Source organism: Anarhichas minor, unplaced genomic scaffold, assembly GCF_050575085.1.
Source record: "Anarhichas minor isolate MPS153535 unplaced genomic scaffold, ASM5057508v1 ptg000017l, whole genome shotgun sequence".
In the NCBI taxonomy this organism is placed as follows: Eukaryota; Metazoa; Chordata; class Actinopteri; order Perciformes; family Anarhichadidae; genus Anarhichas; species Anarhichas minor.
The window spans coordinates 20,342,390-20,358,066 of NW_027466463.1; the positions used below are offsets into that span (position 1 = coordinate 20,342,390).

The 15,677-nt window shown below is 38.9% G+C and overlaps 1 protein-coding gene across 3 annotated transcripts in view; it reads right to left on the reverse strand.

The window, feature by feature from the left end:
- Nucleotides 1-6,498: 6,498 nt before the first annotated feature.
- crhr1 (corticotropin releasing hormone receptor 1) overlaps nucleotides 6,499-15,677 on the reverse strand; it is a 47,737-nt gene continuing 38,558 nt past the window's right edge. For all 3 annotated transcript variants that reach the window (XM_076092877.1, XM_076092876.1, XM_076092875.1), the window contains exons 11-14: nucleotides 11,310-11,395; nucleotides 11,042-11,177; nucleotides 10,190-10,231; nucleotides 6,499-7,395 (exon numbers count right to left, since the gene is read on the reverse strand). In XM_076092877.1, the coding sequence (XP_075948992.1) occupies nucleotides 7,255-7,395; nucleotides 10,190-10,231; nucleotides 11,042-11,177; nucleotides 11,310-11,395 (405 nt within the window). In that variant the 3' untranslated portion in view covers nucleotides 6,499-7,254. The remainder of the gene's footprint in view (nucleotides 7,396-10,189; nucleotides 10,232-11,041; nucleotides 11,178-11,309; nucleotides 11,396-15,677) is intronic.

Genomic DNA, 15,677 nt, shown 5'->3' on the forward strand with positions numbered 1-15,677 from the left:
GCCGAGAAGACAGGAGACAGGAGACAGGAGACAGGAGGGACAGAGGATGGGTGGAAATATGAAATGAGTGATGCAGTGTTGGGCTAGTGGTGGATTGAATATCTGTTTTTTGCCAGTGGTGGCAAGTCACTAGGTAATGTTTTATATTTCTTCAATTTGCATTCAACATTCACAAATATTACTACAGATTTTAAGCTATATTGTTTATGAAGAATGTATCTCCTAATATAACTGTAGGCCTGTTGTTCCTCTTTGTGAGCGTTAGTGTTACTTTAATTTCAGTGAGTTCTCGTCATGAGGCCATAGATTTGAAATTAACCTGTGATCATTTGTGAATACACTTCTATATGTTAGGTTGGGGGAAAAGTGCTGGTGTACACTGTTATAGTTGGTGTGTCATATTATTATACTTTGCTGATACTAATCACACCACTGTGTCACTATATCTATTGAACAGCTGCTTTGATTTTACATATGAAAACATATTATATATTAAAGGCCCCGCATACACTCTCAGGTGTTTTCAGTTATGATGCTGATTAGATCTAGGAGAGCCCCTATAGTCCTGAAAAATATATTATCTTGTTGCAAAGGATAATAACTTGTGTGCACAAATTATTATAGATGAAAAAATAAGACAGCTTTCGGGACCTTGAAGGCTCTAAAAGGAGCCTCTTTGCATTGTGCATATACTTTCACTTTTGATACTTTAACTGCATTTTGCTGGCAATAATTTTGTACTTTTACGTTTGAATGCAGGATTTGTACTTGTAACAGAGTATTCCTACACTGTGGTACTGCTAAGTTTACCGAAGGAAAGGATCTGAGTACTTCTTCCAACATTGTTTTTTTCAATAGCACATCGAGTCGGTAAGTCTGGCCTCTCTCAGTCACAGCCACAGCTCAATACTGAGTTCAATTGGCAGTTTAGCAACAATGGCCTGAATAACAAGATGGTTTTTTTTAATCTATAGAGCAAACACGTATGGAAAATGAAGGAGTGACACAAAGTTAGAAGGTTGATTTTTTGGTAATGTTATTTGTAGTCCCTTCATGCGTCACACATCAAACATATACACAAATATTTAAATTGGAATAGAATAAAATCAAACAACATATACAGTTACTTGTATATAAAACCTTATATACATATAGAAGTCACTTTGAGTAGTTGTGGTGGATATATAGGAATGTAGAGAGACTTTGGTTTATAGTGGGAAGGTATAAAGTTCCATGTCCATTATTTATGGTGGAGTGAAGACCTAAACAATATTCACCAAGTTTTATTTACCTCAAGATGTAGTTGTATTTAATCAGAACATTTTAACGTTGTCTTTATTTGTCATATGCACAACAATCAGTGACACAGCTGCTGGCTCCGCTCAACATTGTTACTACAGATTGTATAAAAAGAAAAACACACTGAGTGTACTAAGTGTATATATATATATATATATATATATATATATATATATATATATATATACAGTATATATATTAGCTCCATCTGGGTGTTTATGTACCAAATCTAGAGCTTTTCTCTCCCTCATCTCGTCTCTTTATTCTCATTCTTTCTGCAAACTCTCAATATTTCTCTCATCTTCACACATGAACTTTCTCAGCATCCACAATGACTTTAAAATTGTTTTTATTAATTGCATTTGATCTTTTTGACAAGCTTCATTCCTCCTCACCACCCTCTGAATGTTTCTAAATCCTCTTCTTTATAATGGAAAACTCTTATTTCAAGGCTGAAAACACAGAGGAAACGTCTACCTGTGGTTGTAGTGAAGCAGCACTAGATGGCGCTGAGACATCACATGAACATCATCATCATCATCGTCATCATCAACATCATCGTCATCATCAGGCTGCACATGAGTCTGCTCTCACTTTAATAACTGTGGAGTAATTCAGTTATTGGCCAGAATGCAACTCCTCTAATATATAGAGATAATTCATTTGTTTATTATTTATAAGCAGAATGCAAACATTTAATACGGTTTATAACTAGTGGTGGAAGGTATGCACATTTACTCAACAAGTGTATTTAAGTACAATTTTGAGATATTTGCACTTAATTGAGTATCTCCTTTTTACGTGACTCCACTACAATTCAGAGGGAAATATAGTAGTAGTAGTACAATAATATTGTACTTTTTACTTTTTATGGTATTACTACTTTTACTGAAGTAAAATGTGTGAGTACTACTTCCGTTTGAAACACACAATGTATTTGCAAGCAGATAAAAATACATTTTAAAGGTGATAAATGTGCAGCATCAGTCAGCAATTATAACTTTCCCTATGAAGACATATGTCTGCGTTTTATATATTGTTTATACACAGCCTCAACAATTACGTTAATAAACACTTAATATATATTAAAACTAACACTTTGTTTATATAGTGCTTATTAATGATAAACAGGAGCACTTGTGATATATTGCATCAACTATTCTAGTCAAAGACTCATGTTTCAATATCTAGTGTACTTTTATCTCTAAGGATATTTTCAAAGATTATTATTTAAAATGAAAAAAGGACTTTCTGCTTAAATACGAGGTGTTTTATTGTCAGTAAGTACATTCCCCTCTCAGCTCATTGGTCTTCTTCAGTGCCTGTGGAGAACGCTCTCTATTTATAACACGAGAGATGATGGACGACGATGAATCTCATCTGCATAATAATGCTTCACGAGGGCGACCTCTTCTCTACAGATGCAGATTTGTGTCTCCACAACAGGAAGTAGAGACGAAGGGTTCGGGGGTTCAAAGAGGTTTTTATTCTGATTGAGCTGTTTACAGCCGCTTCCTGTTTTCACCACAGTGGACTGTAACTCAGTACATTTACACACATCTAAAGGTACTCCATGACAACTCAGAGGGAAATATTGTACGAGATTTATCTGACAGCTTTAGTTTATTAATGTTAAATCTAATCAGCGAAGCCAGAAACCCAGATGAGGATTGTTCAGATGAGTCCGTGAGAAAAACAGGAACGGTTCCCCTAAAGCGGCTCTGCAGGCAGAGACGGACCTCGCAGGTCTCTTTAAGTGTTTGCATGGAAGTTCACATCTAATTAGGTGATCCTTTTTGACCCCCCCCCCCCTCCACTCTGTGCATTAAAGTGACATCACGGATTAAAAAGTCCTCTCTGTTCTTCATGAGAGAAAATACTGAATGTTTGCTTCATTATTTAGGCTTCTAACACACAGATTCCCCCTTCAGCTTTACAGTAATTAAACTGAACTGATTCCATTATTAATATTCAGTCTTGCACATCTTGAAGCCGCTCGACGGCCGAGACTTTAATTGGCTGAAGCGTTCGATCAGATGGACGTGTTGTGGATGTCTGGTGCTTCATTTCATACACATGACATCAGGAACCTTTTACATTCTTTGGAGAGTAGATTATAAAATACAGTTTGTTTGACTGCACAACAGGCAGTAGTGGAGTCATGTGTTTTAAGAAAAAGTAGCAATACTACAGTGTAATACTCCGTTCTAAGTAAAAGGAAAATGTTACACAAAAGTATTAACAGCTAAATTATCTAAAGTAAAAGTATTTGTTGGGCAGAATTAAACCTAACTGCTGGTTTTGTTCCTAACTGTCCGTAGTTATTTTATCTCAACCATGATGTGTTTCCTTTATTCAAGTAAGTGATTTTGTTGCCTAAACCTAACTTTTGTTTTTAACATGTCGTTTCGAAAAGAAACTCGTTCCGAGGGACACGAAAAAATGGACAATTCTTGTCCGTGTACAAGAAACCAATAGATTGCATTTTGTTAACATTTCACGAAATGCTGTGATGCTTTTGCACCTTTAAGTACAGTCCTTGAGTAAATGTACTTTCCACCTCTATATTAGTCCTGCGTTACATGTACGATTTCACTTATCATCATCAGTACCGTCACACTCAATAACCTGCATGTGAACATCAACATGTATTTCAGTTTTCCAGCCTGACGTCAGTGATTGAAAGCAGAAGCTCCTCTCTGGTTCCCGGTCCGGAGAGTGAATGTTCACTTGTGCAGAAGGATCTTATTTAAAAGCTGAGCTCCCCTCTGAGTCGCACACACAAGGCTTAAAAGGATCACACGATGCTCGAGATGCATTTCTTGTTTCCCTTCGTCTCAGGGGGCCGTGGAGACAAATGGCAGCGCCATCATGCTGAGCCTCTAAAGCGGGCATCCCATAATAACAACGCTGGCTGAAGGAGTACGTATAAGGAGTTTCTGTACGTATAAAATGCGCCCTGTAAATAAACTTGACTTCACATTGTTGAATTTTTCATTCAGTTGAATGCAACACACAGTTTATTATCTCTTCACATCTTTTCAAGTATGAAAATAACAATATTGAAAATAAATAATAAATAATATTTGTGAGTTACATTATGATTTAGTTTTGACCACCACATGCACCACACGACTGTGACGAGGACCGAATGCTTTTTACTGGAATGACAACAGGTCCCGATCGTCCTGCTGTTTAACGCTGACTTTTCTGTTTCTTCATGAGCTTTTATTATGATGAACTTTTACATCATAACAAGACTTTTCTTTGACTTGAGCACATATAACGTTCAAAAGTTTGTAATCTGCTGCCATAGAAACCTTGACTGCGTCCATTCAGATGTTCTTTGATGCTTTTGTAGAAAAGTGCTCTTTACAAATAGTTATTTAGTTTACTGCATGGAATCAAAAAGCTGTACAAGGCTTCAACCAGACTGACGACTAAAAGAGACAATATTTTGAATAAGAAAATGATTTTGTGTTTCACAATAAAGCAGCCTTCAACATGCTGTACAACGGCCACGTGTTCCTTTAGCAAAGCTCTTCAATAGAAATAGAAGGTTAGTCGAGCGTTGGCAGGATCTGAATATCTGAATAAATCACAGTTAAAGCTCCTCAATCAGAGAGACTCGCTCAGTATTAGAGTTCAATCATGATCCAGGCTCCCGGAACTGGGAATGCAAATATAAATGATACTTTTGGTGTCTGGATTATACAGTTTTTGTCTCTGTTAGAACAAAAAGAGGAAGAAAAAGATTAATATAACAGTTGATTACAAACCTTTGAACAGATCTTGCGCGTTATTTGACCTCCAATCGGTCCTGAAGCAGCTCAGACTGCTCAGATGATCAACATTAGACGAAGACACATCACAGTAGATGTGAAATCCCGTCATCTTGAATCAGTTTTCTGAATTTGTGACTTTAATCAAAGAGAATATTCTCATGAATTTTGTAAACTTTTCTTGTAAAATCTCAGAGAGCTTCTTAGCTTTTGTTTTGCAAATGTATGTTTATAAATCTCTGAGAATATTTGTTATTATTTTTCCTCTTAAATTCGCTCAGAGAATATCCAAGTTTAAATTTACAACTTTATTATAGTATTTGTCTCTGAATATTAAGCCTCTCCTGCAGCTCTGTAATCATCATTTCTTAAACGACAACGGCCCAACCACGCCATCGTACACACATCACTTAAAAGGGATGAAAAATTAAATTATTTCAGGGCGACAAAAAGATGAGGTTCATCTACAATTTGACATAAAGAGCAGTTGATAGAATGCACAGGTGCTGCTAGGCAAACTGGTTTAGTAGGAATGTGGACTGTGAATTGCTGATCACATGGATTGATGTGATTCACAGTGTGTGGTTTGTGTTTTTTGGTTCATATTTGTGACTTTAACTGCCCCTGCTTATATATTTATATGTATATTTATAATAAATCAGTAAAAGAGAGTTACTGCGTAGCCCGCTCACATGTCATGCTTCAAGTCAACATCACAGAAAGTCACCTGATAAGATACAAGACTGACCTCCGACCTGGTTTAATGAACTCTCTAATGGTTCTCTGTATCTTTGCTGGTGGAGAGGCAACAATAGTAAGTCTCTAAATTCAGCTGAAGAGTTTTGTTCCAAAAACAATAAACATCGAAGAAAAACGCTTTAAAAATACTTTGTAACAAGTACAAATCCTGCGTTTAAATGTTACTCCAGTAAAAGTATGCAAGTATAATCAGGAGAATGTAGTAAAAGTATAATGTAACATGTCCCATGTGACTGTTATATAATTGATATACTATATTAATAGATTCCTCCAGGAGATAATGAGATAATGGTTGTGTGTGTGCATCTCTCGGTCTGTCCGCGGCTAATCTGTCATTCCGCTGCAGTGAACTTCATCATATTTTGGGAGACCAGTTCTGGCTGCATGCTCAAGAACCTCTCATAGTTGCAGTGAGTCACATTTTCTCAAAACACCTTTTGATTGTCTGTCAAGAAATCTTTTTTTTTCAATTGACTCATTGGTTAATAAACTAATCATTTCAGCTGTACTTGTATAAATTATTGGGTAGTTTAATACATAATAAACATCATATTCATGAGATCTTTGCATGTTTGTATGTAAACATCTGTAAAGTAACTAAAGCTATCTAACAAGTAGAAAGTAGCATGAAAAGATAATTCTCAAGTAACTCAAATTTGTACTTGCGTTACATTCCACCACTGATTTTTGGACACTGGAGAAAGGAAGGCTAACTGTCCCCCCTGCTTCCAGTCTTTATGCTAAGCTAAGCTAATTGCCTCCTGGCTCTGGCTCGATTCCTAACATCTGACAGTGGTATGGACCCATCTCATCTGCCGTTAGACTTCACTACTAACCCACTCTTGTGCTGGACTTTGACTTTAATTCACAGTTGACATATATTTTCTGAACAAAACTCTTCAAGTAGAAACATTATGGAATGTGTTTAAAACATTCTGGAAAGTTGATGAAAGTAGCACGACTGCGCCAAAGCTGGCTGAGAACAGAGGACGATAGCACAACATCAAATTAGCAAACACTATATCCAGAACACTTAAAAAAAAACAAAAAAAACTTAAACCTTCATTTTAATAAGTTATTCGCTGCGTTTGAATCCAGTGTTCGCTGGGAGCGGAATCCAGTTCAGTGCAGTCCAGCGACACGGGTTCTCACTGATGTAAGATGTAAGACTTCCTATGGCAGGCCAACATTAAAGAACACGGAGTGCTGTACATTCAGACCCAGATTCAGAGTCCCTCAGCTCGGTGCATCTGTTGATCCACTGACCTCTCGCTTCATAAAGTCTGCAGTGTCCTTTATCTCCGTCCTCGTCCATTTTTCAACTCTGCGTAATGTCCCCCCTGAGGTCCAGGAGACAAAGTGTTTCAGTGTACTCCAGTGATGTGGCAGAAAAAGCGATGAGGACGACGGTCTCTCATAGCGACGTGGACTGCTTGATGCTGTGAAAGCTGACCCGTGAAGGTGAGGTGGGGATGGACATGGCCTGGGTCATCCGGGCCCGGATGGAGTGCTGCTCCTGCCAGCGGTGGAACCGCTTCCTCGTGGCCGACCGCACCTATAAATAAATTAAAAAAAAAACCTGTCAGCTGGTGGATCGCTGTGTTATCGTGGTACCGACACTGTTTTACTGAGATATTACCACGCATAGTTCTGTATGTTTTGTGTCAGCAGGACTACAGGGACTACTAGCGGATCAGAACCCCGGGGTGCATCCTCTCAGAGCATCCTTGTAGTTTTTAATGCGTCTGTTTTTGCTCTTATAATGAATAATATTGAGCATGTTTTGGACAGGGATGCGGTGATGGGAAGTAACTAAGTACATTAACCCATAAGGTACTTGGACATTAGCGTTTCCATTTTAAACTACTTTATAACTTCTACCGAGATCATTTAAGATATAATGTATAAACTGATGACACAAAACGTTAGAAATGTGGACTTATTGAAGGGTAAGGCAGTGTAAGACAGTAAGTAAAAATCAAAAGATAGAAATTAAGTTACGATTATAAGATTCACCTGGACAGTATTATGACAAAGGTCGAAGATATTGATTCAAAAATATGATTTATTAGCTCAACTTTCTACTTACTCTCTCCAAAGTCTGACTTCATATCTCATAATTCAACTTAGTGTCTCAAAATGTTGACTTATCTGATACATTTTGTTTTGTTTGTTTCCTACAGAAACGGGCTTCCTTCCTTTCATATAAATCAGTCTCTTCCAATTCCAACATATTTCACATATTCTGTGAACAGACTCGAAAGCAACAACACGCTAAATCATTTTCATGATGATTAAAAAGCGTCCGTCCTCCTCCTCCTCCTCCTCTCACTCCCAATCCAGAATCAATCGTCCCATGTGTCCCCCTTCCTCCAGTAATCACAACACACTGTCCAGAGAAGAGCTGATCCCAACAAAACACCAAACAATGATTCTAACACACTGTTATTTTTGATGTCTCAATTCATCAGCGGGCTAACCAGCTTGTCTGTAAAGACCCGTTTAATCCACCACACACACACACACACACACACACACACACACACACACACACACGTGTTTCAGTGCTAAATGTTTTTCTTTCCTCTTGAATGTGACCGTGAGTATCCTTTGTTCATCTGTCTCATTTCTTTTCTGCCTCTCTCAGCCTGAAACACAACACTAAATCAATATCCTCTGTAAGCTACGCATGCTGGTTAAGCCCCCGTGTTGGTCCATGATGAGATGTTCGTTCATCATCCGGCCGGCTAACACCAGTGTGGGACGGTAACCGAAGGGCCAGCGGTCAGCTGATATTACATCCATGTGTTAGTGGAGGAATAGCTTGTGAAGTGATGGTTGTTCTGTGATGAGATGTGAGCTGGAACACCAGATTGTGATTCAGACGAAGAACCTTCCAGGCTGCCTTGATTAAACCTAAAGATCTGACGTAATCCGCATTATGGCGATGGAAAGGTCAAGTGATACTATAAGTATCCTCGTCTCTGCTTCATCGTCATATCAGGGTCTGTTCAGAGACGTCAAGTGCTTCACAATAAAAAACATATAAGCAACTAAGATCCAGAAGCCAAGAGGTAAAACAAGATGGAGCAGAATAGTTTCTCTTTAGAAGAGATTTAAAGGAGGATACTAAAACTAAGGATGGAGGAGGGGAGGGATGTGAGTTATTTTTATTTTCTCTAGCTTGTGCAATTCACTCTTCGCTAAGCCCCGCCCCCCGCGAAACAAGAAGGATGCGAGAAAGGAGGTTTAGGCAACAAAACGACTTAGTTAGGTTTAGACAACTAAACTACTTAGTTAGGTTTAGACAATTAAACTACTTAGGTTTAGACAACTAAACTACTTAGTTAGGTTTAGACAACTAAACTACTTAGTTAGGTTTAGACAATTAAACTACTTAGGTTTAGACAACTAAACTACTTAGTTAGGTTTAGACAATTAAACTACTTAGGTTTAGACAACTAAACGACTTAGGTTTAGGAGAAGATCGTGGTTTGGGTTAACATAACTATGGAAGTGCCGTTACTGAAGTACGCAAGTTATTTGACAAATAAATCAACACTGACCTTTTGTTTCAAACCACGAACAGCGTCTCCTGGATGAACGACCAGTTTTTTGTGAGATATCTACTAATTGCAGCACATTGTTTTTTTTCGTAGATATAGCTACCAGCATGTGTATACTAGCGTAGCATAGAAGTGCTATCGCTAGTTAATGATGTGCTAATGTACTCCGCTAATGTTAGCTCCACAGGCTTTTACGTAGAAACGTAAAGTTTTAGAAACATGTATCTCCTTCCAACCTCGAGTAACAAGTATCAGTATCACACGTTTAACCAAGACACTTTAAATGTTTTCATCCCCCAAAACATAAATCAAATATCAAAAACATGGCATGAAAAAGCCCCAAAGAACTCACAAAATACGGCTACTACACGCAATACAACTAATGTAATAATAAAACTACTATAACTACTAGTATTATAAATAATAATAACAGCTTCACACATTAAAGTAGGACATCTGCACGCTTACATATTCACGTTTCTGTGCTATTCTGAGAGGGTTTCACCCCAGATTTTCTCCATGAGACCAAATTAAGGCCGACACTGTCATAAGGAGTAGAAAGTGATGTCACTTACACATGACAAGTCTTAATTGTGCCCTAAACACAAGAGCCTCAAGCTCTATCACTCAATCCCCTCTAGTAACACAGACAACAGCCAGCGAGGGAGAGCTGAAGACGGGGAACATGAAGAAGTGTCGGGAGCAGAGGGGGGGGGGGGGGGGGGGCGTAAACTGTTTGATCAATATATAATATGTATAATAAGCGGATGTGAATGTGCTTACCTCGCTGTTTAGGAAGCAGTAAAACACGGACACAAAGAAGCCCTGTGAGGAGAGGAAGAGGGAGATAAAGAGAGGAACAAAATGTCATCAAAATACAAAAACACCACATCAACGCTGATCTGGTTTTAATCCGAACACAGCAGCTTACCGTACACTTCCATTCAATCATCTCTGGAGAGGAACACTGTCCACTCATTACAATTACTGCTTCTTTGTGTACCAAAATACGCCCACGCAGACGATAATATGACACTCGGTTTGTCCCCGAAAAGCATTTCTGATGCATTTTTTCCTGATATCAAACAGAATTGTGAACTTGTTTCTTCAGTCTGACATTTCCTCTACTTTTAATCGATTTCCATGAAGGCGGGTTTGATTTCCGCTAACCAACCTGAAGAGAACGACGCCTGAATCTAACGTCATTTTAAGGTGAATGGTGATGTGTTGCCATGAAGGTGTCTGGCGACATTGAGTGTAAAATTAATTTGTTAATGAAGGGGATTTAGTTTAAACATATTATTCAGCCGCCCAAACGCCAAAGAGAGGCCATGAACGAATCAGAGATGTCGGGTTTATTCTCCCACATAGACCTGCCGTCTATTCTGGGAGGATTTGTGTAAATGTTTTACTTAAATGAGGAAGACTGGAGAAAAGTAGAGAAGAAGAAGCCAGAGTCTAAACCAGGCGGCAACCTCCGGTTCTAACAAGTGAAGCTGATGCTTCATGTGTTAAACCTGCATTCTCTTTAGTGTCCACCAGGGGGCGACTCCTCTGGTTGTATAGAAGTCTATGAGAAAATGACTCTACTTCTCTCTTGATTTATTACCTCAGTAAACATTGGACAGATTGTACCTGGAAGGACTCCAAAAAAGAGTTGAAATATATGAAGACGATTTGAGAGATCTCGTCTTCCCCCGGGTTGACGAAGAAGAGCATGTAGGTTATTCCCAGGAGAGGAAGGAGAACCAGAGTGGCCTTCACAGCTTTCCTGCAGAGGATCAGACAACCGGGACAGAAAGACCGTCACTCACACAGAGCTGTTCACCACAATCCGCCGATCGAGTTCAAAACATGAATTATTTAAGAGGTGTGTGTCCATACAGGAAAGAGTTAAATGTACCTGTACTGCATCGTCTCCGATGTGGTAGAAGCTCTCAGTTTGGTCATCAGGATTCTCACGATGTTGAAGAGGAAAATGAAATTGATCTGTTGGGACGATCAAAAGGCAGCAGATGAATGTGAGGCTCCTTCATAGCGTCTCTTAACGTCAGAGAGAGAGAGAGAGGCTGTTCTGCACGGGTTTAATAACGGAGGACAGAAACTCATCCCGTTAGTGTCATCGTACTTTATATTTATGGACATTTTCAGTGTTTAGGAAATAAAGCAACCTGCTGGAAACCAGTGACATTACTAAGATATGTATGTGGAACTGTTTTCTGTTACGTCATCGTGTATGCTGTACGCAGCAGTGGAAAGTATCTAATGCATTTACTCAAGTACTGTACTTACATTTTGAGGTACTTTACTAGAGTATTTCCATTGTATGATATTTTATACTTCTACTCCACTACCTCTCAGAGGCAAGTACTGGACTTTTTACTCCTTTACATTCATTCAACTTTTAGTTACTTTGCAGATTTAGAATAATATTCCAACACACAAATCAACTAATAAATGATAATGCATTATTTAATTTAAGCCACCCAGAGGGTTAAGTAATTCAAATGCTCCACCTTTACTGCTGCAACATTAAACTTATATTATGATGCTAATATTTTTGAACTTCTATTTAAAGCTACGACAAGAAACTTTTATTCTGTGTTGATTCTGGCGGCCCCTGTGGACTAAAGTGGTAGTGTTTATGAACACAGTCCCTTTAGAAAACCTCTCTCTTTACTGCAGCAGGGTCTGACAGTCTGCCCCTCTCAGTCCCGGTTCTGGTTCTCCCGTCCCTCCCGTCCCTCAATCACGACTGTGCCATGAAACACTAATGAATAAAGCTCCTCTACATGTAATTTTGGTCATGTATGATGTATTATGAGGTTATTAAATAAACAAATAATGTCTTCGAATCTCCCTCCTTTCCTAAATCCTGGGCTCTCCTTTTCCTCTCTCTTAATTGGCCTCAGGAGGTTTGGATGGAACAAGCCCCCCATGACTTCACTCCCACCCCGAAGACAACTGAAGCTAAAAAAAGAGCAAATTGCACACAGCTGCAAAACCTTACTGGCGTGTTTGCGCTGTAGTATCATCAGGAGAAATATCTTTAATGAACTGTACCTTGAAGCAGCTTGATGACGCTATCAGCAGCAGAAATCCATTCTTTCAGATTTCACCTCATTTATTTACTTTAATGAACATTTAGCCAACATCACTTCTGTTTTGTGGCTGGACTTGTAATAGAGTGTTTTTTACATGGTGATATCAATGCTTTTACTTATAAATCATGTGATTAATTCTCTGCTTGTGGCAGCAGGGCGATGGTTGATGGTTCATTGTTGGCCTTTTATTTTTGGAGGGGATTTGTTGACAATAAGAAAGATATGAAATAATACCAGCTGTGTCCTTTAACATTGCTAAAACCTTGCTTCTCGGATATCTTAAGTGCTCCTTGAGCTTATTTCCCCCCACAATGTGATGAGAGACAAAATCAATAGGTGAGAATGATGACACGAGAGCAGGAATACTTTCTGCTGACCTGACCTTGGCCTGACACAGATGCACAGCAATCGTTGGAGATCCCTCCATTCCAGCGGCCCTACTAGCCTCGCGTATCAGCGCTCACCGTGTTTAATAACATCCTGTGGCTATCGCTTACGGCAGCACATCGTGAAGGGCGCCGACAGTTCACAACCACGGCTACCCTGACACGAGACACCCGCAAATATTTCTGGTGACACGAAGATGATCCTGCAGGATCAAGAAACTTGGCGAGGAGATAAAAGAGAAGCTGCTATTGTAAGCAGGATGCTGTGCAGAGAGATATTGGAGGAGGCAGATGTGTGCTTCAGGGGAGAGTTTGAGGCAGCAGAGACAGAAACATAAAGTGCCTCTAGGAGGGAGGACTGAAGAGATGAGGAGACGAGGGAACGTGTTGTTTCTCTGACGAGGATGGAGGAAGGTCAAGTCCACCACTGGAGGGAGACCCAGCAGGTAGGAACCGGCCCCAAACAACAGGGAAATGCTCCAAATCACCACAGCGAGGAGAGGTGGATCACAGACAAGTACTCAGAGTAGAAGTAAGAATACCACAGAGTAGAAGTAAGAATACCACAGAGTAGAAGTAACAATACCACAGAGTAGAAGTAACAATACCACAGAGTAGAAGTAACAATACCACAGAGTCGAAGTAACAATACCACAGAGTCGAAGTAACAATACCACAGAGTAGAAGTAACAATACCACAGAGTAGAAGTAACAATACCACAGAGTCGAAGTAACAATACCACAGAGTAGAAGTAACAATACCACAGAGTAGAAGTAACAATACCACAGAGTAGAAGTAACAATACCACAGAGTAGAAGTAACAATACCACAGAGTAGAAGTAACAATACCACAGAGTAGAAGTAACAATACCACAGAGTAGAAGTAAGAATACCACAGAGTAGAAGTAAGAATACCACAGAGTAGAAGTAAGAATACCACAGAGTAGAAGTAACAATACCACAGAGTAGAAGTAACAATACCACAGAGTAGAAGTAAGAATACCACAGAGTAGAAGTAACAATACCACAGAGTAGAAGTAACAATACCACAGAGTAGAAGTAACAATACCACAGAGTAGAAGTAACAATACCACAGAGTCGAAGTAACAATACCACAGAGTAGAAGTAACAATACCACAGAGTCGAAGTAACAATACCACAGAGTAGAAGTAACAATACCACAGAGTAGAAGTAACAATACCACAGAGTCGAAGTAACAATACCACAGAGTAGAAGTAACAATACCACAGAGTCGAAGTAACAATACCACATAGTAGAAGTAACAATACCACAGAGTAGAAGTACGCTGTTACAAGTAGAAGTCCTGCATTCAGAGTAAAATTACAGAAGTACTAAAGTATTCATGATGCAGAATGGTATTTTATATATTTGTATTGCACAACTCTTCACTTTAAAGAAACACTTTAATAACAGACGCATTTTAACCCTCAAATCGTTTGTTTGTCATATTTCAATTTTTAATTATTTCTGTTTATTGTCATGCACCGATCACAAAGCCTGATTATTTGTGTTCATATTTATTTACTTCTGCATAAACACTTAAACCGTACATTCCTGCTTTTTGCACTTCTGGTTAGATGCTTAGTTTTTATCAGAAATGGAAACTAATCTAATCTTATTGTATTCTGATTATTAATGCGCTGATGTTTAGGCATCATGTTGATGTTGCAGCTGGTAAAGTTGAGGCTAATTTAATAATAATAATAATAATTTAACTACTTTATGTACTGCTGAGAAACCTAATCTCCAAAAATGCATCCTAATTCATTTTAATTCATTTTTTAAATCATATTTTGAATTAATAATCTGAAACTATTTCCTCTGAAATGTATCAGAGGAAAAGTACGAGCACCTCTAACTTGTTTTTAAGTACAGAAGTTGAGTGAATGTTCTTTCCACCACTGGACTGAGGACTGAGGTATTTTGGAAGCGCAGTCAGGAGGGAGTTCCAGAAGTCCAGAGCAGAGATGAGTAAAGCTTGTACGAGGAGCCGCTCTGAGCCTCCAGACGATCTGCAAAATCTGCAGGATCACTCAACACGAGTGGAGCTGGAGGGCCGAGAGGCTTCACGCAGACTGAGAGTCACAACAACAGCGTCGCCCTGAATGCTGGAGGAGAGCAGCTGCAGGTGGAGGAGGTCCCGTTCAACACTCGTGCTTCACTCGGGACATTTTGGGCTTTTTACATTTTTCTACCTTTTGGTTTGTGTTCATGCTTTTGGCATAACGTTTGTCAAGGGTGTGAGTTTTGATTTGATTTTGGAAGTTCAACCAAATAAGAGCCTAAAAGCCTCAATAGCAAAATTTCAGGGGTCTCAAAGATTGTAAGATGCTTATTTATCATTTGCAATTGTCACTAAAATGTCTTTTAAAGGATCACGAACGCACAGTTTTCATTATTTAAACTGCAAAACATGTATTCACTAATATGACCAATGAGTGCGAGAGATGATGTCACAGCCAGACAGAGACATCAGCTCTTATAATAAGTCTATAAATAAACTGTGGAGTTAAATTATAGATACTCAGACCTTTAAGGGCAACAATGTCCTCAAACCATGCATTCTATTATATCAGGCTTTCAATATCTACAGCCTCTGGCTTCAAAATGTCCTTTTCTTTACAGTTTGACATCAGATTGAGCCATTTTCTCATTATTGCGATATGTGACAAGCACATGCTATGTTCCTGGTTTCCACTAGGGGCAGCGCTGCTGTATCATGGAGTCACTTTGTGTCATTTGTTCATGAAGAACAACAG